Source organism: Lates calcarifer, linkage group LG11, assembly GCF_001640805.2.
Source record: "Lates calcarifer isolate ASB-BC8 linkage group LG11, TLL_Latcal_v3, whole genome shotgun sequence".
In the NCBI taxonomy this organism is placed as follows: domain Eukaryota; kingdom Metazoa; phylum Chordata; class Actinopteri; family Centropomidae; genus Lates; species Lates calcarifer.
Genome location: NC_066843.1, coordinates 3,231,402 through 3,256,398, shown reverse-complemented (window position 1 = coordinate 3,256,398; position 24,997 = coordinate 3,231,402). Strand labels below are relative to the sequence as shown.

General features: G+C 42.7%; 1 protein-coding gene across 1 annotated transcript in view; it reads left to right on the top strand.

Annotated features, from left to right (window-relative positions):
* The window catches only part of shank1 (SH3 and multiple ankyrin repeat domains 1), a 73,958-nt gene that overhangs the window by 27,207 nt on the left and 21,754 nt on the right, over window positions 1–24,997 (top strand). The window contains 13 exon segments of the mRNA XM_051074003.1: window positions 7,704–7,907; window positions 8,508–8,579; window positions 8,757–8,865; window positions 11,887–12,041; window positions 12,676–12,843; window positions 14,057–14,173; window positions 14,714–14,791; window positions 15,382–15,448; window positions 15,708–15,877; window positions 17,172–17,293; window positions 17,574–17,722; window positions 19,450–19,563; window positions 20,492–20,567. Of these exon segments, the coding sequence (XP_050929960.1) occupies window positions 7,704–7,907; window positions 8,508–8,579; window positions 8,757–8,865; window positions 11,887–12,041; window positions 12,676–12,843; window positions 14,057–14,173; window positions 14,714–14,791; window positions 15,382–15,448; window positions 15,708–15,877; window positions 17,172–17,293; window positions 17,574–17,722; window positions 19,450–19,563; window positions 20,492–20,567 (1,601 nt within the window).

Genomic DNA, 24,997 nt, shown 5'->3' with positions numbered 1-24,997 from the left:
CTCCTCCTCCTCCTCCTCCTCCTCCTCTCGCTGGTGTTGGGTAACTCCCGGTTCTACATGTCAGCTAATTCACCCTCAATAAACTCTAATTGCTCGTTAATTGTGTTGTAATGAGATGAGGGAGTGACTGTGGCGCGCAAATGCAAATGTTATGAATTGAGGGAGGAGGGTTGTTCGGGTGACGAAAGAGCGTCCACGTGCAGTCACACACAGGACACGTAAACACACACAAACACTGGTGATCCTGCCTTTTTATACAGCTCCTTAACGTTGGATATTCATCAGTCAGTGTTGAAATGATGCAGTTTGATTACAGATTTATTTACGCTGATTCACTTTGCTACAGCAATTTATGTCCTGTTCCCAGTGGGACTGCTACACATGCACTTTAACCTGACACTGAGAGCGTGAATATATTTTTGATGCTCATACCAATGATTAGAAATCCGGTAATGATATATTCATCTAAATTCTTTTTGAACATTAAATGCAACTTATAATCAAATTTTTATGACCAAATATTTTTGGCAAGGATCTCTCAAAGGTAGTTAAAGGAGATGTTCACAGTTTTTTAAAGTGGCACATTAATTAGGTCCCGAGGAGCAATGAATCATGAATGAATGAATCATGTTTTGCTCGCTGTAATTCTGCCTCCTCAGTCAAAGTGCTGAGGGACAAAGTAACACAGTCCTCATGTTGACTCAGATAATCAAATCTACAAAATTCCCTCTCTGTCTGGACAGTGTTTCTTGTCAGAGCTGCAGCAGAAGGATGGTAACAAAAACAGAGGATTTTGCCGTAACCTTTAAAGAAATTCACTTAACCTGTCAGTTAACTCTGCTGAGGTCTGTTATTAACTTCCCATAAACTTCAGAGTGTCGTTTTAAAGGCCAGTAAGACCTGGAGGAAAAACCAGCTCTACCTGGTCTTTTCTTGAAAAATTGTGAAAAACAGCTCCACTTTACAGGAGCTATATGTAACTTTCTGCATAGCCAATGTGAGCATTAACAGCTGTTTATTCACCGAGAAGAAGAAATGTTGTGAGGGCGTATTCTAACCTCTTGTATTGTTAAACGCAATGATGGCTGCAGCTCTTGGCAAGCGACCATCACCACCACCTGCTCCCGACAAGAAACCACGTTCAGCAGCTGAGAAAACTTATATATAAAGACTTGAGATAAAGATATATCTGTGACTCTGGATTTTTTGGCACCAAAGAAGAAGTGGAGTCGCTGAACGCAGAAAAGTGAGACTATTATCTCCTCAATATGTTCACGATTACAGGCACTTGATGGCGTAAAGGAAAGGGATTAACGCCTTGGACTGGCTGCTACTCTGGACTGAATATCAAGTCCAAGCCTTTCTTTGTGTTCCTCATGCCGGTACTTGATCATATATTGAGCAGATGCATGTAATCATTTGTGCATTTTGTGGCACAGCAGTTGGTAATGCCCTCAGACCTTTGTCAACAAGTCAGCGTTCGTCACTCTCGCTCAGAGAAAACATTTGTTGATGCGTCCTGTCTCCCCTCGGTGGGATTTACCTTGGCTGCTTTAAAGCTCTCTTAACAGCCACCTGGGGAGATCTCTCTCCACTCCCTGTCAATCAGGTGCTGACAAGAAAGACCGAGAGATGTGTGTGTGTGTGTACTATCAGTATCAGTCTACTACGTTTGTCAGGAGGGGATTTTGGCCATTGCTACACCTGGGCTTTATCAGTTAGTTGGAGAGGTTCAGTTGGATGGATTCATGCTGGAGACACAGACAGATCAGCTGCTGTGTAAAAAGTTGCTCTGCTCTGTAAAAGCTGATGTCCTGTCCCATTTTACCTCCGGCTATTTTGGTGATTTTGGTGAGGTCAGGTGTCCAGAAACAAGGCTGCAGTTGAGGTGTAAGTGATGTACAGCTGCTGTTTCAGTTACATTACTGTAGTGACCTGCTTTAGAGATTTACAGATACTTCTGCTTCACGATTTCCATTTTAAACTGCTTTATAATTTCAGAGGGAATATATGTTTACTCCACTACATTTACTCATTTCACAGCTGTAGTTACTGGTTACTTTGCAGATTATGATGTCACATGCAACATTTTGCTGCATTGTTATAAATGAAGGCACCCAGTGGTATGTAAGGTAATTAAAATTTGCTCCACCTTGACTATCAACATTAAAATGCTGCTTACACGTTAATGCATCAGTAATAATAATCCTGTAATATATATGGAAATTTAACACGCTGACAGGAGCCATTCTGCACAATGAGTCCTTGATTATTTAGGCACATTTTGCTGCTAATAATCATGTAAAATGTTGAAAACCTAGCTCTAACTTGTACCAGAATATTTGTGCTTTAAATATCAGAATACGTGGTCCACCACTGATGAGTGTGATTCCTGGGTTTACTGTGGTGGAGCTCGATGCTCTGCACTGATCCCTCCTCTGACACCGGTGGCTGATGAAAAAGACGCTGGTCCATTAACTCACCCGCGTGCGCAGTCACAACTCAAGTCACAGGTTGTCGATGTGATCCCGTCGCAGCAGGAGGTCGTGGCAGTTTTGTTTGCAGGTTTATTAGATTGTCAGACTCGTGCACATGCAGTCAAGTCGGCGTTTGCCTGCCGAGCGCATTAAGCAGCGTGAAACAAATGAGTTTTTCTCTGCTGTTTGACTTGAGCTGAATTCTTGCAAACTCTGAAGTATAAGCAGCAGCCCCTGAGGCAGGATTAGACCTCGCAAACACAGACACACACACACTCTTATATTCCAGTGCCTAGTTAGGATATGTGAACTCCTCAGTCTACAAGAGTCCACCATGCCTCGCTACAGCGGTGTACAGGTTGTATGTTAATGAAGGGGTGAGCCCCAAAGGTGAACAGAGGGAGGGAGATAATAGAGAGGGAAGTATGGGAGGAGGAGAGGAAGGAGGGCAGCATGTGATAGTGAGAGAAAGACGACAGGGACAGTGGAGAGAGAGCGTAAAGGCAGAGAGGGGATGACAGGAATGCTTAAAAGAAATTAATTTGCTCGTCTTTGTAGAGAGAAAGGGGGAGGCTGGAGTGGTAGAGAGAGGAGAGAGAAGTTGACTTAAATGGCGACATGGCTGGCATATGTGTGTTTGGCGTGTGTGTGTTTGGTGGTGGTGTGTGTGTGTGTGTGTGTAGGGGGGTTATTTCCCCACAGATCTCATTAAAGGCTTCTAGTCCCCGTGCAGTTGGCCTGCAGAAAAAGGCCAGAGGGACAGAGATAGAGAGAGCTAGAGACAGACAGAGGGAAGAGAGAGGGGCTCTTATTTCTGCATAGATAAATGACAGAGCTGTTACAGAGAGATGGAGCGAGGGAGCGGGAAGGAGGAGGGTAGAATAAGGTAGAGATAGGCAGGGGAAGATAAAGAGCAGCATGGACAGAGTGAGTGGGCGTATGCGAGTGGGAAAGTGTGATCACAGCTTTAGGAGGCAAGACAGAATTTTTGGTCTGCGTAATGATAAAACCACAGGAGAAACAGAAGGGCTCAAAGCCACGTTAGGATTTTAATGTAAAACTGAAAATCATATGAAAGTTAGAAGTTACATAAAAGCTGTGACATGTACACGCACCATGAAATTCCTCCACTCAAAATCTTATTCAAGTAAAACTCCACAAGTATTATCAGCTAAAGAAGTCATTATGCAGAAATCTGTATTATACATATGTTATATTATGGGATTATTATAACTGATGCATTAATGTGTAAGTACCCTTTTACTTTTGAAGTGGAGCACATTTTCAGCAAATCTGCAAAACCCTGAATCTCATTAAGACATTTCTGTTCATAATTACATCCTGAAAAGGTTCTTTTCTTAAAATAAGTGGAAAAATCTTCAGTGCAGTGAGAACACTGTGTTTTAAATCCATTTCAAATAACATGAAAAATACAGCAAAGGGATTCATGTTGAAAATTGGTTGGAATTTTCTTTCTCTGTTTTTTTATCAAAGAAAATGAGACTTAAAGGACGTGATTACAGACTAAAATTACATGATGATAATATTTTGTGCAATGAACATGCATTATATTTCAGAGGAGGATATATTTACCTCTGAAATGTAGTGGAGGAGAAGTATAAAGCAGGATACTACAGAAATAGTCAAGTTAAGTAGCTCAATATATTACTGAAGCACAGCTGAGTAAATGTACTTAGTTACTTTCCAGCACTGGCAGTATCCTGGCTTTGAGAGACCTGCAGTCCTCTGACTAAAAACAGGGTTTCCTCCTGTTGTGTGTGCAGGTGCATCATCAACTCTAAACAAAAAATATGCTGGTAAATGATGTAATGACGATCAACGAGCTGAAATGAAAAGAACAAATTGGATTGATGCTTGTTTTCCATTTTAGCTAGTCAGATGGAGGAGCTGAATCCTGCAGAGCGGTAAATGCAGCAGAGTTGTGACAGCCAGAAACCAAACTGTGTTCATCTTCTGAGATGAGAGGCAGAGACACTGAGGAGTCACCTGCACACAGATGATCAGAAACCTGGATACTGTGACACACAGACAAGACTCAGGACCAGCGGGCTAACGTGCACGTCGTCGTGTTTATGATTCTGCCTCCTGTAAATGAACCTGCCATCCTGGGAGGATGCTTTCTAACAAAATATTTCTCTGCACATCAAGTTGAAAATCAGAAGACGAACAGCAGCGGCTGATGCTCTGTACCACCTCTACCTGTCTGTTACCTAATGCATAATTTAGTCCGTGTGATTTCCAGTCGCAAACTGTAGCAAAGAAGGATAAATGCTTTGGCTGTGTGTGACTGTTCAACCTGATTCATCTTGTTTTACTGAAAATACAGCAGAGGTGGAAAGTGAAGTGGACGTGCTTTGCTAGACTGTTTCCGTTTCTTCTTTCTTTTTACCTCCGATCCGTCACATTTCTTTACCTTCACCACCCTGATTGTTTTATTTAAATAACAGTTTGAGGCCCAATGAAGCCATATTATCCAGTATTTCATATAAAGTAAAGATTAGAGCAAAGTGAACAGAAGATCATTGTTTTCCCTTCTTACCCCATTAATCACCTCCCTCAGATTTACTGTGTATCCCACTGTATACAAACTGTATAAATGGGAAGCTGTATTAAATCGTTTAGGTGACTTCATGTTGACAAACTACAGCAGGAAAACGCAGATTATGCACTGATGCTTCAGTATGAACCTAATAATGTGATATATAATTAGTACTTTCACTTTTTGATGCTTGTGTACTTTTGTTTGAGTGAAGGATTTTGAAACAAAATCGTCACTGAGCATTTTCCCTCAAATCACACCAGTGGACTGTCAAACCCTGTGTACAGGCTGCACTAACAGTACAGAAATGTTAGTAACACAGTGTGAATCAATGTGAAAACCATCCGTCCACAGAACCAGGTTGCATTTATTTTCTACAGTCCTGATAAGGATGATGAATCCGTGATGAGCTCTGATTGGCTGGCCAGTTAGACGCCGGAGGATCACTCATATTCCTGGAGGTATATGGATCAATAAGCAGCGTGGCTGCCTCGGTAAAATCTCCAACTCTGTAAGAGCGTCTCAGGCCATAAGCAAAGTTATTACACAAATTAGAGTCAGAGTTATTTTCTGATGATGATCAGTGTTTTCTAATTGTGCAGTTTGACTGTGGGAATATTGCTGCTGCACGAAATAACTGAATCCTTAACCTTCATTCTCTCCTGCTGTGGTTGTGATTCATTTTAGAGTGTTTGCTTGCATCCTTTGATGGGACTGTAAGTGCAGTGTGTAGGTTTGTGTGTGCATCTGTGTGTGTGTGTGTGAGAGAGAGAGAGAGAGTGAGTGTGTGTGTGTGTGTGAAACCTAATCTAATACAAACAGACACACCTCTTCATCCTCTTTCACTCTCATACTCAAAATCGGAGACATTCCCCTCCCTTTTACTCCGCTCTCTTTCGCCACGCTGCTCTAACACACACACACACACACACACATGCATGCACACACTCTCTCTCTCTTTCTCTCACACACACAAGCACACACACACCCTCCCAGTACCCCATCTCCTAGGGAACACAGGGATGTCTCTATGGCAACAAGCAGCTTGCTCCACTAATGAACCGGTTGCCGTGGCGACCGGGTTGGCTGTGCGAGAAACGGAGACAGTGAATAAAATAGAGGGAGAAAATGTTATGTTACTCCTCTGCACAAAAACCCCCGTGCAGGGCTTTATCTCTTCCTCTGTGGGAACCACACACACACACACACAGAGAGAGAAATGTGTGTGTGCATCTCTCTGTGTGTGTGTGTGTGTGTGAAGAGATTAAAATGAATGACAGTGACGGAGTGAACGCTCTGGGTGAAGGAGAAGTGCTGGGGCCCGTGCAGTAATGCAGCAAGAGGCAGGGATCACTGCAGCTGGCTGAGCTCTGCACAGGCCAATCATCCTGCTGCTGCCTCAAGGTCACAGAACATCCCAACTCCACTTTAGGCAAGGAGAGGTGGAGAGAGAGAGGGAGAGAGAGAGAGCAGTGCCAAAAACCTTATGTCAGCCATCTGTGTAGTGAGTTATGTTCCACTTTGCTGACTGAGCCTCTGAGCCGTTCTGCATTTGGCCATTCACGACCTCACCGGAGACACTTGAAGCTGCACCAAACTGCCATCCACAACCCGCCTGCTGCCAGAGGCCGCCGGGGGGAATCACCCCCTTTTTGTTTTAACTCTAACGCTGTCGCCCCCTGCTGGCTCAGAGGGGAGAACAGCCTCAGAAATGCTGCACAGATATTTATTTTTCCAAAAGAAAATAAAAATATTTGCTTTAGTTAAAGTATCTATCAATTATTCAGGTGACACCAGTGGAGAAAGAAGTAATCACATTACCTTTACTCAAGTAAAAGTACTAATACATCAATGTACAAATACTCTGTTACAGGTAAATGTTTATTTAAAGTAGTACTGGTCACTGGTCCAGAGGCACGAATGCATAAGCAGGAAGTTAAAGTTGTAGCTGGTCCAGTGGGAGCTAGAACAACTTAATATTAAGGTACGGTAGTCCGGTGGTTCCCAAACTAAGGGTCGGGCCTCCCCTGAAGGGTCACAGTAACTAAATCTGAGGGCTTATAATGGAGCTTCTCTTTAATCTTTGCTTTTTATGTAGAATATTAAATTATTTATCTTCCTCTGGACGTCAACAATCATTTTAATGAACAGGACAAGAAGCCTGAACAAGACACTGCTTTTTTGTGAGCAGATAATGTTGGGAAAAACTGGTTTAACCTCTAACAATGTGTTGTATTTTCTAAGCTTCTCCTGTGTGTTTTATGCAGGATGTTTATTTGAAAAGTAACTAGCAACTACAGCTGTAAAACGAATGGAGTAAAACGTATAAAATGTCCTTCTGAAATCTCGTGGAAACACTCAAGTAAAGTCACAGATGGTCTGGCCGCCCAAAAATATTCCAGATCATTTCACCCCATATGTGGCAGATTGCAGCTTGAGGTCCTGAGGCAGAGTCCTGCTTCAAAGTTTAAGCATCTAGTTTAAGAATATTTGTGGCTTTTTCATATTTTATGCATTTAGAAAAAAAAAAAAAAACTCCTGTTCACATCACTAATTCAAGTAAAGATTATTTTTATTCCCTGATGTTTAGAGTTTCTCTGTAAACCAATGCTCGTTATCTGATGAACTGAAAGCTGAGCTGATGCCTCCTCCTATATCTCCTGCAGAAATGTTTGCGGTTTAACCCAGATGCCACGGTGTGGAAGGCCAAGCAGCAGGTGCTGTGCTCCCTCACCGAATCACTGCGGGACGTCCTGAACTACGGTCTGTTCCAGCCGGCCACGGACGGCCACGATGCCAAGTTCTTGGAGGAGGAGAGGCTGCTCAGAGAGTACCCACAGTCCTTTGAGAAAGGGGTGCCATATTTAGAGGTACTATTTCAGTCTTTCTTTGACACAGTTGTAAGACGCAGCGCTGCTGGAACTGTGAGGAAGAGCTGCAGCATGAACGTCCTCAAGATGTCACTGTTATTCATTCACACGCTGATCGTCCTGTGAAGTATTCTCAGGGTCATCACAGTTGAATTATTCTTTATATACTTTTAACACTTCTGCTGCTCTCTGTTTGTGAGCTATTTAAGTTAGACTAGGTTACATAAAGCCCCAGTTTATGAATGAAGTTTCACACACACTTCTCGCAAGTGTTCAGCTTCCCTGCTCTGTTCTCCTGTTACACCCGCTAATCTCTTATCCAGTCTGTACAGTCACCTTCTTTTCATGCTACATTACGACTCAGTGGAGGCTCTAAACCGTCTTTAAACTGCTGTAAAGCCACAACGTTTCTTTCACACTTCATGTCGTCAGCGAAGTAGAAGAGGAGGTTTGTACGGCAAACCAGATAAAGCCTCGCTGTAAAATAAATCTGCAGGCCCCATTTTGTGGATCTAGGCCAAAAGCTAAGAGAATTGAGGACAAAGGCCCTCTGTGTTGGGATTAACTCTTCGTTTCCTTTCTCTTTTTCTGTCTCTCTAGTTTCGATACAAGACCAGGGTGTACAAGCAGACCAATCTGGATGAGAAGCAACTGGCCAAACTGCACACTAAGGTATGAAGCCTGTCTCCCTGATGTGATCTGTGTGTTACATGGCACAGCATGAGTGAATCAAAATCTCCACTGTGCAGTGTGCATGTTTGTGTAGGTGTGTGTCACTGAGGATGCATTTATCTCTACTGCAGTGTTTTATACTGTACTGTACATCTGCCATCTTGTCTCCACATGTAGGCCAGCCTGAAGAAATTTATGGATTACATCCAAACCAGCGCTGTGGACAAGATGGGCAAGTTCCTAGACAAGGGCCTCGATCCCAACTATCAGGACACTGACACCGGCGGTGAGGAGACACACAGTTTACTGTAGGATTCACCTCAACTCCTCCGACTCCCAGCATAGTCTCCTTTCTGTCGATCATCTGTCCACAGGCTGTACTTTTCTCCTACTTATTTAAACGATAAAACCATGACAAACATTTCACTTTTGGAGTTTGTCAGGAAGATAAAGTAAGTTGGACCTCATGACAAAAGGTTTGATTTAAAGCTGTTCAGTTGAAGAATCAGGAGATACACTATCTATTAAAAGATGGATTAGAGTCAAGAATGATTCAAATATCTAACAGATGATTCAAGTTGCAGAAAAACACGGTTAGGAAACGTAATAAAAAAAGCCTCTGAGACAGTAGTTAGTTTTTAAATAAAATGCATCCTGATGTAAAAGTAAAGCTATTTAGGAAATAGGTCAGAGGTTATGGATGATAATAGTTGCACACACTCATAGAGTCTTATGTAGCAGCAGACAGTATATATATATATATATATACAGCATAAATGTACAGTGGCTTTTTCTGGCTCTGCTGCATAAACTCAACCTGTAAACTCTCTGCACACAACAAACCTCCCCCTCTGTTTCCTGCCCTCAGCTCTGCAGTATGTTGGCCTAACACTCTGTCAAGGATCTGAGCCAGCGCTGTTCACAATTTGGTGGCTTTTCTCAGATCCTGTTAGTGCTTAGGGGGGAGTGTGTGGAGTGTGTGTGTGTGTGTGTGTGTGTGTGTGTGTGTGTGGGGGGGGGGGGGGCAGACGGCTCATTTACAGTTTGGGTGAGCTGCTCTGTGTCACTCCACTCTGGGAGCAAGTGTCAAAACACACAACACAGCCTGTCATCACGGGTGTGAAACACACTCCCACTGCAGAGCACCAGGGGGCGACAGAGAGTCCTGATCAACAACCTCTTAGACCCATAATCCTTTGGGAGACAGAGCGTTATCTATGGGCTACAGCTTGAACCTTGAACCTTTTTTAGCCTGTTTATTACATTTTTGGAACATTGGAGCCATAAAAAGTAGCTGAATTATCTATTAGCAGTTCCCTTTTGCAGTGTTTCCACAGATGTACTGACAGCGATCACTGAATTACTGTGGCACTGAAGAACACTTCAAAATATAATAATCCTCAGGCAGGTTCTGGAGCTGAGAGCAGTTTCTTTTCTCTGATTTTTAAGTGGATTTGTGGATGTTTATTTGTGGTGGACATAATGGAGGAAGCAGATTTAAAGTAACCCTTCTTTAACACTGTGTCCAGAAAATGTCAGCGGTGGCCTCAGATGGTTTCCTCTCCTTTCTTGACTGTGAGGTCGTGTCGAGGTGTTCGGACACTTAGTCCATTAACTATAAAAGCAGCATCAGGTCTGAGCAGGCAGAGTGAAGAGCTGATGGAAAACCTTTAGGAAAACACTGTGTTCTGTGGTTTGAGGGCTGAGATATCCCCACCACTGTTCACACCTTTTACATCAGTCCTGTCTCTTCTCAGTCTCTCTCCATGCTTTGCAGAGGACTCACACTGAGCGCCGTTAATACACCACAGAATAATTCTGCCACATTCAGTGTGGCTCACTTGGAAACCGCTAAATGGGCATCCCCGAAGTCACCGCGACATGGTAACTTCAGAGGAAACACAGCTAAAACATGTCCCCAAATTATTTGTACCTGAGATCTACAGAAGCTGATTTTAAAAAAAACCCTCAGTTGTTTTCCTCTTTGCCAAAAACTCTCCTGTTGCCATGGCAGCCACATCGCTGCATCACGTCTTTACTGGGAACACGCTGAACGCTTTTCTTCTTCCAGGTGCCATTGACCTTTCTTGCTGAAGTTTAAGTGAACAAAGTTGTGTTAAAACGCGGCGTTGCTTTAATTTTGAAATCATTTCATTGGGTTTCTTTGCAGCTTTATTTGATGTCAGTGTAACTGGCAAAGCATCAGTGCAACTGTGAGAAAAAGTGAAAGCTTTTACTTGGAAGCTAATGTTGCCATCTCAACAGGTAAATCTCCAGAGGAGCATTTATTCTGCCTGACATTCTCACAGAGATGGATTTGAACATTTTGCAGGAAACTGCTGGTTGTTCTGTCTCAGGGTGTGCAGTCGAGTAACCAGGGAATAAAACCCAGAAGATGATGGTGAGATTTAGGAATGATTTCTTTTCTGTGGAGTGAATCTTCTTTAAAAACTGTCAGAAACTGTACCTGAACATGTCCTTTGCATCTGTAACTAGAGTCTAGACGGTTTCAGACGCTGGTCCTGGAGCTGGATTCGGCAAACAAGACAATTTAATGGGACCATGCACATGCTGAGGATTATTGTTAAACTGGCTGCAATAATCATTTTATTTAGTTGAATTTAGATTTTTTTTCTTGGTTATTTTAGAGTAACGATTCAGTTTTGGTGGAATGGCATAAGAAGATAATGACATGAGACATTCATGGTCCCCAGATGATTCTTTTAAAGCACATCTCAGTTTTGTCATTCAATATTAAAGAAGTAGAGAAGGAGAGTTTTTTTTTTTTTTTAAGTACTGTGCCTACATACAAATATGACGGCTTACTATGAATTAAACTACATGTAGCTGAAACAACTTGTCGATTAATCGTGATGATTAGTCAAGTGACAGAAAACTACAACTCTGAGCCAGAAGTCGTGCACAAAAGTGAGATAATAATGGAGAAAACATCTGTTAAAAAAAGCTGAATGAAGTAGATAAATCCAGCTTCTTGTTTTTAGAGAGCATTATTGTTTTGATGCACTGCTTGAAAGCAAAAGAACTCTGATTTACTGCCGTGCACTCGGCACAAAAATGTTTTAAGCCTAAAAAACGACTGACCTGGAAGACAATGAGTTTCAAGAGAGGAGAACAAGTTATTATTTTCTGTGGAGTTAAATGTGACTGATTTCTGTCTCGTCTGCTGTTCTGCAGGAATCCAAACAAGGAGCCGCCAGCCGAGCTGTGGCTGTCAAATACTTTGACTTTAATCTGGAACAATCCCTCAGACCAAAAACTCTTATGTGAACCTGTGTGTGTCCTCCAGAGACTCCTCTGTCCCTGGCAGTGCAGTGTGAGCCGGGCGGAGGTGAGGCCATCCGGGTCCTCGTGGAGGGAGGGGCTCATATCGACTTCCGCGCCAAAGATGGACTGACGCCGCTACACAAGGCTGTTCGAGGCCACCGCCATACAGCCCTGCTGGTAAACACTCACACATGTATAGAAGTGCTGTAGCAATGAGGATTCATTGTCAGGACAACAGGGTATATATCTGCAAGATGGAGACGATACAGTATTATCCTCATCTGTGATACCGTTTAAGCAAACAAGCTGAAGACAGAATAAACAGACCCTCCCACTCAGCAATCCACACCGACCCACACACAAAATGCACATGAACAAAAACTCTATTCTTCTATTCAAACAGAGAGAGAGAAAAAAAAAGTATTCAAATTCAGATCGCCTGGTTTTAAAGGCGTGTGGCACATTTACATTTTAGGCATTTGTCCAGATTTTCAGCTCCTAAATCACCAGGTACGCAGCTACCTGTGGAGAGGAAACTCATTATTACATGTGTTGTCAGAGCCCATGTTATTCACAAAGGAGAGAAACAGCTGCTAAACTGCATGAAGATTTACTGCAGGCTCAGGTTGAAAATATTGTTCTCTCCAGCCTGAGGTGTTGCATGACCTCTCTGAACCGTTTTCCCCTCCTGTTTCTTTACTGTTGTGTTTTTGGTTCCTAAAATTCATCATTAATTCACTCCCTAAATGTTCCGAGTTTTCTAGAAGGGCCCGTACACGAGGTTTACCTGTTCCGCTGTGCCGTCCTGCAGGTCCTGCTGTCTCTGGGTGCGTCTCCAGACTATAAGGACCGGCGAGGGCTGACACCACTCTACCACACTGTGCTGACGGGAGGCGACACCTCCTGCTGCGAAACACTGCTTTACCACCGCGCCAAGCTGGGCATCAGGGACGAGAACGGCTGGGACGAGACACATCAGGTATGTGTACGTGCAGAATTTAATTTCTCAGGGGGATTTTTTTTTTAGATTTCGCATAAAAAAAGTGAAAATATTACATTACAAATGAAAGAATTAAAGAAAATAACAATCAGAGTTTATTGTGTACAGTTAATTTAACACTAAGTCAACAGGAGAACTCTGTTAGAAGATGCTCGGGGTAAAATCTTTCAAACTAATGGGGTCAGTGGCCTAATTTGTGTCTATTTGGGGGTTGTGATATGAAAGCGACAGAGAGAAGTCCTGCCTCGGGCTGTTTGGGGGTTTTAGTTTCTGTTGTTTGTATTCCACAAGTGTGGATGCATCGTTTTTGTAATGTACCAGTGCACTCTGTGTTCCAGTGTCTGCGTCTGCACAGCGTCTGTCTCTACGTCAAAAAACAAAAAACAAAAAAAAACATTCATACCCTGAAACGCCACGCCTCTCATCCTTCATCTCGGACACCTCTCACCCTCCATCCCACTCATCCTGCGTCTGTGGCCTCATCTTCCAGCGGTGAAGTGGAGAGGTGAGGCCAGGAGAAAAAAAATAGAATAAAAAATAAAGGTATCAGCCTCTTCATCTCAGTGTGATCACCCACACCTCATCAGCATCTGTCTCTGCAGCTCTCGCAGCCACTCATGGCCTCCATCTTACACTGTCTGAGTGTGTGCTGAGTGGAATTTGACTCATAAGTTTAACACAGATACTGAGATTTTATACCTTTATACTGCACAGTATATATTTAAATATATTTGTAGTCCAGCAGTGACTCATAATGTAGCAGGAAATGATGATTTGAATGGAAATGAGTGTTAATGTGTCCATAGTATGACTCATAATTAAACATAAAACACAGAGGAAAAGTTTATAGTTCTGAATTGCAGTGTGTGATGCTGCCTGAATGTGTGTGTGTCCATATGATAATTATAATTGTTCTACCTGTGATTATTGTTATTATTGGCCTCTCACTGTTTCCTGTCTCTCTGAGTTTGGAGGTGGTGTTAATTAAATGTGGTGTCACTTAATAACTGTCGCCTTGTCCCTCTCTCTGTGTCGCTGTCTCCTCTTCATCCTCTTTATTAAACAACCACATCAATCCACCTTTTACCCTCCTGTACATCTTCTCACATTTTTCTCACATCCTCCGGCCCCTTCTCTCTCCTCTCTCTTCCTCTCTCTCCCTCTTTTTCCATCTCTTCCTCGTGATCATCAGGCCTGTCAGAACGGGAACTCGCAGCATCTGGAGCACCTCCTCTTCTACGGGGCGGATTCCTCTTCCCAGAATGCCTCTGGAAACACTGCCTTGCACATCTGTGCTTTATACAACAAGGTACTTTTTTTTTTTTTTTTGTAGAGATGAAACATCAGCTGCTGTAGAGTGGAAAAAATGTTCTGGTAAAGCACCTGATGTCTTTAAACATGCAGTATAAGAAGGTGAAAGCCACATAAAGACGTATATAACGACCCCACCGACCCCCTCACCATCCTGCCGGAGGATCAAGACCTCCTCTGCCAGGTGTCTGTGCTCAAACTGTGAGGATGCACAACAGAACAACTTGATCATAGATGCTGAATGAGTCTTTTTATGTTCAGCATCCTGAACCTGAAAACACTCTCCACCCTAATGTCCAGTCACAATGAAGGTATCTTCCTTGTAAGAGAAAGAAAAAATTTCATGTGATATTTCATAGAAATTATAACATATTTGCAGTAACATTACAGCACGAGGAAAAAAAGAAAAGAAGAAGAGTACCATACTCCTAAAGCCAACAACATTTGAACAAATTGCATTCATTACTACACTAAGCTGTAATTATAGCATTAATATTTTACAATAACGCACATTAATCACTGTTGTTTTTGTTTGCAGGAAAGCTGTGCACGAATTCTGCTCTACAGGGGAGCGAATAAAGACACAAAGAATAACAGTGGGCAGACCCCCTTTCAGGTAACGGCTGGCTGGGTGATTCCGTGTGTTGGGTTAGTTGTGTGGTTTTATTAAGTTAACGTAGCAGAAAGTGCCGGGGCCTAATTTCGCTTTAAACCATTATTGTGCTGCGATGCACACACACAGGTCCCAGGTGGCAGGAGTGTGTGTGACCCCCTCCCCCCTCCCTCTTTAATCTGGATACATTAACTCTGTCGGTGCAGAAACAGCCAGCTGAGACGATGCTGTTGTGTGAGTTTGTTGTTTATGTTAAAGGAGAGAAAACCAGGGAGATGACGACAGAGAGGAAGCAGGAGAGTTTGCGATATCGTGCGCTGACCTGCATCATTTTTTTCGAAGCGTTTGTGCAGTGGTGGGAAGAATGCAACGATATGTTTTCACATGAGAGTGCTCAGGTGGTTTTGTTACATCAAGTGAATCATTTGTAGATTTCATTTCTGTGCATGTTTATAGAGCGCCTACATGATGAACAGCTACTTACAGAACAGAAACATTAACCTGTTTCTACCCCACTTGCATTTTGTGCTTTCATTTTCCACTTTACTGTATCTTAAAAACTGTGTGTGTGTGTGTGTGTGTGTTTCTATCAGGTGGCTGTCATGTCCGGCCATTTTGAGCTGGGAGAAATTATCAAGAACCACCGGGATACAGATGTGGGTGAGTAGCTGAGGTCTGCTCTGAATTATTCACTCCAGTCTGGAGATGTGTGATGTTCCAGTTTAAGCATTTGACCAAGCTCTGGACACACAGGATCTTCATGAGGGATTTAAATCTTTTCATGAGCAAAATAAAAGGAGGCAGCATGTTTGAAAAAGTTTGGATGGAACGTATAAAGACATGAGGAGGTGTAAAATCTGCTGTCACCCTCACCGTCCACCTCTGTCCCGTCCCGTCTCCCCTCTCTCTAACCTCCCAGTTCCCTTTGTGGAGTCTCCAAAGTACGCTCCCCAGAGGCGGGAGAGCGCCCGGACGCTGACGATACCCCACCCTCACCCCTTCCTGCGGGCCAACAGCGACAGCAGCATGAACCTGCCGGACTGGATGGCAGTGCCCAACGCCCCGGGGACCAACATCGTCTCTGTGCAGGTGAGGTTCAGAGGTTAAAGTCTCGACTGTGGAACTGTCGTTGAACTCAGCATACTACGCAGTACGCAAACAGGAGACACAGGACGAGCCTACATTCATAATACTTCAATCCACAAGGTAGAAATAGATGTTTCCTCACTAAACTGACACACTGTGTGTGTTGGCAAGCTGAAGAAACTGTGTTTTGAAAAGCTTTGTCCAACATGGAGAGTAAATGATGGAGTGTTTCTATCCAGACTGGGACGTTTTATCAAATTACTTTTAGTCCATTAATAGTGCTTTGTTTGTGTAGTCAGGATGCTTGACACCAAATATGATACCACAACACACACACACACACACCACTCCTCTCCATATAGTCAGTGTGCAAACAGAAACATTTCAGGACATACTGTTATATAAAGTTAACACTCACTGTCTGTCAGGTGTTGAGTGTTTCCTCCTTTCATTAGAAATGCTTTGAGACGTTATTATATTTCCATCCTGGCCTTTGGGTGTCTGTGACTTGTCCCTGATGATCCGCTTCGAACTCAGTCACTCTTGGAGTCATGGTAGACCTGTTGCTGCGCCTGCACTCGCTGTCACCTGTTCTCTGTGTTGTTGTTGTTGTTTACTGTGTCTACCTTCCTCCTCGTCTTTCTTCTTCTCCTCTTTTCATTTGAAGTCCGACTACACGCACCTGTAGGGTTATTATGCAGCTCTCATCAGTCCTGATAGAATCCCACCTCTGCACGGTGCTGTACTGTCACATTGTTCTTCCAAACCTGCTGTGATTTGATTCTTCAAACAGAAAAGCTAAGAGTAGATTCATCATTTTCTATAAACCTGAGAGAAATAGTTCATTCCCATATTTCCATTTCACAGCTGGAGGCTTGAACAGCTGCATCCCAACGATTCCTACACAAATTAAAAAATGTGAAGGGACGTTAATAAAACATAATGGATGACCTTTATCAACCTCTAGTGGCGAACACTTCTAATTACAACAACTTATTTCTCACTTTTTCACACAAGCCTTCCAGATGTATTTTAGTTATTATGAAGCAGTGGGGATGAAATAAATCATAAAGTCACAGGCTTCTTGTTTAAGTGATTGTGGTGAGTGACGGATTATTCATGAGACATTTGTACATGCATTTAATTATATTAATCTGTGAACATTATGTGCTGTTAAAGGTTCAGTCAGTCAGAGAGTTTGTCTAATTAATTAAAGATGTTGCAGTAAAGTTGACACAGATGACAGTAACTGACATATTCCAACATATAAATAACCTTCCTTCTCTTTCTCTCCCAGGGTTATAAACATACTGGTACCCTGCGGAGCTCCAGCAGCCCCAGAGGAGCGAGGACTCGGTCCCCGTCCCGAGGGAGGATCGGAGACAAGGAGGACCGGAGCAGGCAGAGCCGGAGACAGGGGTGAGTGCTGCAGAACACACTGTACGCTCATTTGAAACTTTCTACTGGATGAACACACGTCCTTAAAAATGTTTTAGTGTTAAAGGGCTGTAGAAAAAAATAATATATAATATAACACATCATATATATTTAATTAAACCTCCTACAATATACAGAGCAGTTCAAAATATAACATAAAATAGTCTGAAATAGGCTCTTACTTCTGATATTTGAAGTACTTACAGGTGTAGGATTTTAATACTTTTTTCTTTAATCTCTGTCTCTCCCTCCTCCCACTCAGGCCCGCTCCTGCCACCACCACCGTACAAACTGCAGGGCAGCGCAGACGCCTCTACAGCGCCGTCCCAGGACGAGTCTTTGTAGCCACTCGAGCGCACTCTGCACAGGGAGAGAGAGAAATCAGCTTCAATAAGGGAGACAGGGTCAAAGGTCAGTATATGTACATTTTCCCATCATGATAATCTGTGTGTGTGTGTGTGTGTGTGTTCTGGAGTATAATACTGCATTTTGTCTTTCACATGAGTTTCTGGTCGGGGGTCAGTGTTTGTCATGTTGTTTACACCTGGTATTAACATGACTGGATTGTAATGAAACACAGTGAAGCTCTGTTCTCTCACAACACCTGCAGAGGTGCGTTCAAGGGCGTTTATCCCCTTTAACAAGAATGTGTAAATGAAAAGAGTGTCTACGTGTATCAGACAGGCAGCTTTGACAGGAACACACCTGTAAAAAGTGACATGCAAAGTAACATTACAGACACCTTGAAAATATTCAGTGTAACATCAGCTTACATGTGGAGTAGCTTGTCTCTGTTCGGGGCTTTGGCATAGCCTCAAATTGTTCCTTATAATATGTAAGCTGCTGACTGCAGGGGTTTAACAGTTGCAGAGGTGAGATTTAATTAACAGCTTTTAAGCTAACACCATTTAGCTAACTGATAAAGTATTCTGGACACAAAGCCAGCTGCTGCATCCCAAGAACATTTAGTTATCTGCCTAGCATTAGCTAATACTAATGGCAGATATCCAGTGACCACAGCACCATGGCTAATGCTATCATCAAAATAAACACAGCCCTGTTATACCACTGGCTCGCTCACACATCCAGAGGACACAGGATGCCACACAAGCATCCCACTGAAGTTTTAGTCACGGCCTCCTGACTAATGTAAATCCAATATTCACTCTTCTTTTGGATCTGGTGCAGCTACAGTTTGTTTTCCTTCCTACAAGTTACACAGGCATGCCTGTGATGACAGACATTCAGGCCATGTTCAGCCTGGAAAAACCAAAACAATAAAATGAGCTTTAAAAGGCTTTAAAAAAACAGCACTGGGCTGCAGAGGTGATGCTAGAAACTTTTCACACTCACCCAAGCATGGAGATGTTAAACATTCCCAATAATGCTGCAGACGCTTAATGTAAAAGTTCGACTTTTTGGGAGATAATTTGCTTGCTTTGTTGGTGAGAGTGAGATAAGAAGATTAATATTACTCTCATATCTGTGCAGGTTTCAAAAATCATGATATAACATGTTCATTAGTGAGATTTAGAGGTTGTTAGATGGTTGTTATCTTCAGTTAAAGCCAGGCTAGCTGTTTTCACCTGCTTTTAGCTGTTGTGCTAAGCTAAGCTAAGCTAAGCTAAGCTAAGTTGCTGGTATCAGTCTTCTTATCTCACTCCTAACAAGAGAGAAAATGAGTGTATTTCTCAATCTCTTGCCATAAGCATCTTTTGAATAAACAGCAAACACCAAAAAATAAAAACACAGATTACTCAAAGCTGATAGGAGCTACACGTTAACACCATCAGTACCCAGGCCAGAGGAAGTGTCTTCAGATGAGTTTGTAAAATGGCCATTTCCTAACATGAGTGTAAGGTCTCTATATATGTTTGTATTCAATGTCTGCAGGTATGAATATGTGTGTGTTTGTGAGTGAGTCTAAGGTGTCGCCAGGTATGTATGTCTTGGTGAGTACGTAGGAGGTTTGCATGTCTGTGTGTGTGTTTACATTATTTCCTTTCCGTCTGTATAACGTTGTCGTCTTTTTGTGTGTGTTCATTTCTCATTGGTGTCTGTGTGTGTGTCGGTGTGTGTCGGGTTTGCCCTTTATTTCTTGACACGCTGGTCTTTCCTGTCCCCCTCCACCTCTCCAGTGTTGAGTGTTGGTGAGGGCGGTTACTGGGAGGGGACGGTCAGGGGTCGCACAGGCTGGTTCCCCTCCGACTGCGTGGAGGAAGTGATGCTTCGAAGCCAAGACAACCGATCAGGTGATCACCACCAGTCACACACACACACACACACACACAGCAGGGTCATCCTGAAAAACACTCAGTGGGAAAAACACACTTTATTCTTCTTCATCGTCTGAATATTCAGCTAGTTTAGAAGTTTTGTAGCAGTTGTGTAGTAAATCTAGCATTATAAACATTAAGTGTGCAACCAATAATATTATTTTAATGATTAATTCATATATGAATTGTTATTTTGATTGATTTTATCAATAAAATGTAATTTAAAAATAACTAAACAAGTCTGTAGCCGTGTGAGCAGCTCAGGCTGTATTTACAGTGGTGCTTTGAGGTAAATGCTAACATCAGCATGTTAACACGCTCCCACTGACAAAATGAACATGCTGTTGTTTAGCAGATATGATGTTTACCATGTTCAGCATCTAAGTTTAATGTGATAGCATGCTAACATTTGCTAATTAGTGCTAAATGCAGAGCACGGCTGAGGTTGTAGTTTTGCAGGTTTTTAAACTGGACACATTAAGATTGTGACCTGATGTTGACATTTCAGTGTGGACAGTAACATCCCTGTATTTAGCATGGTTAAATCAAGCTCTTCACATCTTCTCCTAGTCCAAAGTCACGTCTTCAAATTGCTTTTTTTTCCCCCAAAACCAAAACTATTCAAGTGACAGTGACATAAACAGCAAATCTTCATTTGAGAAGCTGGTATTTGCTTTTTTTAACATTAACATTTAATTTAGCTAAATTGTTGTTGATTATTTATATGTCAATCACTTAATTGACTAATTTATCTTGCACTAATACATATATACACCAAGGTCTCAGTTGTAGTTTGCAGGTATAGATTTTTACAGTGATTGAACAGCACCTGTATAATAAGCCGTACAAATAGATTAAATGCAGGTACAGTCATGCTGACAGTCCCTGTGGTTTTTGGTTTCAGAGAGCCGTGGAGAACGAGCCAAAAGGCTGTTCCGCCATTACACGGTGGGATCCTACGACAGCTTTGACGCTCCCAGGTAAGAGCTGCCTTGCCGCTAACCGTCACTGATTTACAGCGAGGTGAACACCTGCCAGTTCGATCCAAAGAAGCAGTGGTGTGCACAGATTCTCTAAGCAGCAGGGGCGTGGATGAATACGGGGCAGGGGTTTCTGCTCAGGGGCACTGTGTCTGTTCGGTGTGACATTAGGACCAGAGTGAAGTATGAAAATATCCCATCAGGACGAGGACTTATCCTGGTTAAATGAAGGTTAAAAGAAGGTTACTGCTTCAACTGAGAATTGGATACGACCCTGAGAGTCTAACTGAGGAAACGAGGGGTTAAGTACTTTGCTGAAGAGCGTGATGTAACTCATCCTAATCCTCCGGCTGGAATTCAAACTGACAACCTCTTCTCTGCGACCCCTCCTGCTTCGCTGTTTATACAGCGCAGCACATGCTGGCAGGGGATTTGTTTGTATGGCAACATACTGTACACATCTATCCAGATAAGATGATTCATGTGCTGTGATTCATAAGTTCCAGTGGGTACTTTGATTTGTGTGATGTGATGTGTTGTGGGTGATTCATGCGGCGGGGACGACGACGTGTGAGGGTTCGCTGCCTCGGGCCTAGAGGCTGATCCGCCTTGCTTTCATACCGGAGTCGTCCTCAAGGCGGAGGTTTACCGCCTGTGTTTTGACTAAGTTGGTTTCGACAGACAGATTTTTGTCACATCAGGATTTTAGTGGAAGCTCCTTCCTTTGTACGCGTTGCCAGGCTGCGGTTTTTAGCTGAGATGAACTTGTCGGTGATGGCGAAGGTGCTTTCAGACGACCCCGATGACTAAGTCTGAAGTTTCTTTGTGTTAACACCAGTCTTATGAAATCACCAGATGAACGTTGCTGCCCCTGACGACCACACTCTCTGAACCGATGCATATGTATCAGTCTGCCATGGGACGAGCCAAGAATAATCCCAGAATAGCAGCTGAGATCTTTAACTTGTAACAGAAGGTCATTATGCGTTTTGTGTTAATACAGATCCAGTCATCCACCTACTGTGACTTAATCAGCATCCGCTCTCACACAGCTACTCATGCTTAGCATTTCATTGTTGACAGCAGACTACAGTTAAGATATCAGCTTTTTGAACGCAGACCCAGAAACCGACACTCTGCTGGTTCCTCTGGGAGGTGATGTTGACTCACAAGAGCGGATAAACTCTCCTGTATTGACTTTGGGGCGTGTGACTTCTTCTCATTAAGTCAGACTAATATAATGTCATTCCCTTTAATGCCTTGCATCTGCATCATGGCGAGCAGCCGTGTCGCTTTGAGGCAAACTCATTTCAGTGTCCAGGACTTGGACTGAGCAAAGAGAGAATTATTTACATAGAAATAAAGCCATTATCAATCACATGTATTATTTACGTGAAATCTCTGCCTTTTCTCTCGCTCTTTCTCTCTTGTATCGCTCGTCATGATTCTTTAAGACTCCTCAGCTTTCTCTGTTAGGCCTTTCTCTTCACCCCCCTCCCTCTCGGGCCGTGCACACAGTATCATTTATTATTAACATGCTTTTCATCAACGGTGACATTTCATGCAAGCAGCCACGCAAACTCACACATGTATGTTTGTGCACACACACACACACACACACACATCATGGATAATTAAAGCTGGTGTGTACTGCAGCATAGACGGAGCCCGGGACTGTTTGTTTGGCCAGGCAGGCAGAGCTGACTCAGAGCCGCCCTCACACAGGCCTACTTTCACAGCCTTTATCTCTACATGTAATATCTCACCTATCCCTCCTTTCATTTCTCTATATTTGGCCGCATCTCCTGACCATCTCTGCATCCCTCCCTCGCTTTCTATTCATCACTGTATTGCTAACCCCCCTGTACTTTTTAATTTTCTTTCTATCACCCTCTCTCCCCTGTGGTGTCTCCATCTGGAGGTCAGACAGTGAAGGGCACTCTGAAGGGACAGGAGAGCGGGATGAAGAGCTTGGGTGAAGGAAGAAAGGCATCCCCTGTTTACAAATGGGTGAAAAGAGACATGTATTGTGTTTTTGTTTTTTTCTCTCCAAGCATCAGGGGACCAAAGCAGGCGAGACAAAAAGATGTCCTCTGCCATGTCTTAACTTACCTCACTCTGTCTGTGAAGACCAAAGCAGGACTCTGTGGTTCTGATAGTTGGTCAGCTGCTTCATCCACCACTTCCAGACTGAAATACATAAAAAATGATTTGGGTCGTCATCGCCAAACTTTGTGCAGACGTGTATGGTTCTCAGATGATGAATCCTAATGATGTTGATGACTTTTTTTATCGAGTGCCATCAGGTCAGAAACGTTTTTTTCTTCATGACTAAATACTTGTAGAAGTGACATGGTAAATGCCGTCGTGCACTGACTGGAAATGACAGTCGCAACATGTGACCCTGATCGTCGCCCGTCAAAATCTCAACTGACTGTTTGCTCACTTGACTCAAAAGTGAACATTTGACTTTTCTGTGTGTGCCCCCTTTTTCATGCGACATTTAATTTACACCGCCATCAGCACCGACAACATGTCCTCCTTCTTTGGCCGCCATTTTCAAGTAGTCTAAGTACTTATAGTGCTCTGCATGTTTCCATACTCCAGTGTGAGCATGCTTGAGTTGAGACACTTTATTTACTTTTTTAGCTAAAACATTTTCTTTGTTTCAGACCTCGTCCTGCTTCTCAGGAGTTTCTCCCAGCACTGTGTTTTTTTTAAAGAGAGGAAAAGCCTCTGAAACATTATTTAGGTCACAGAAAAACAAAGCTTCCCACTGAAGAGCACACTCATTTATTTTTTTATGTGATTGGCAAAATTACTTTTTCATCAGTGAAAACACACTGAAACCGCAGCAGCTGCCGATCACAGCAGAATGGAATTAAGCAGCAGTGCATTTTATTGCCTGATGAATCCAACTTTTCATTTGTAAGAGGAGGCTGCAGTTTGTGAGTAAGAGTGATGGGTGCATGTCCAGCTCTTTGATGAATGCCTCACATTAGCCCAACATATTGGTTAATCTCTAATGGACAGAGTCATCTTCTCTGCCACTCATTGATCCTCAGCTCCTGTTCAGCCCCCCCGCCTGTTATTGACAGCTGGATATATTTTGCAACCTGATTTTTTTTTTTCAGCACAGGACAAGCTGTGACAGTATAACAAGGCGTGATAACTGAAACCAGGCAGTCAGCAAGATGAACTGCTTTAACCTGATAATGCGGTGCAGTGATTACATTAACAGGAGCACAGGGGCTGAGGGTTACGGCGACTTGGGAATCAGTGCTGACGAATGACAAACAAACAGAGATATTTTATGAACGTCCACCTCTGATGTCTTTTTAATCAACCCTCGTTTGTCCTCAACCTACTTTACATCTTTCCTCCCTCCTGCTCCTCCTCCTCCAGCCTTTTTCCTCCTTGGGTGGCTGTAATTATATTATTTATATTCCCCACCTTTTTTTAACTTGTACTTATGTCTGCTACAGCCAAATTCAGGTCACTCAGTCAGCTGGGGTGAGACATGCTCTAAATATGTGGGTGTTATCACACTGCTGTCACAGTGAGGTGAAAAATATTTTCTACAAATCAAGTCTGTTCTGTAGTGAGCAGCATTCACTTAATGAAGATGAAGCTGTTGACTTTGCAGTGACAATTATCTTTAAATTTGAGATGTCCTGTTTCATAAAACTCCAAACACAATGACCTCCTTTTGTGAGAGAAGGTCATCACTTATTTAACAACAGAAGAAAACACATGCAGATATGTAAAACATCTTCACCTCTTTGACAACACAGAAACAACCTAAAGAAACACACAGGTAAATACTGTCAAGCTGCAAGTTGTGAAATGTACATTGATCACAAACAGCCTTTTACTAGTGTTTGCTGGTTGTAGTAAACTCAGTATAATGTTGTATATCTGTGCAGTGTTTCTGTGATTCTTTATGCTGCATATTTACGTCAAACTGGTGAAGATGTTTTAACACTTGTTTGGGTTTTTCTCTATTTTCTGAAGGTGCAGTCTGATGCCTTCTCTCACAAAACTTAAAAGCAAAATACATTTAAATAATTTCCAGTGGAGTAAGAACCTACCTCATCTATTAATTTGCATAATCTGGGATGAAAAACATCATGTGCAGCTGAATCTCCTGATAAACATAAGAGCATATACTGACATACAGTGTGTCATTTAACTAACTCTCTCTCTCTCTCTACATATATATAATTATAATTATTATTATCAGAGTGTTTGATTGTAGAGAAGTGTTTGTGCTGTTGCAGTTTTAGCTGCATTTGCTCTGTAGCTTTGAGCTTAACGTTGTTTTTCCTGAATAAAAGAGATGAAAGCTCTAAACTGATCAGTTCATCTGCTCTCTGTGTCATTGCCACAGATGCACTGAGCAACTCCACACAATCTGTACATGCTGCTGC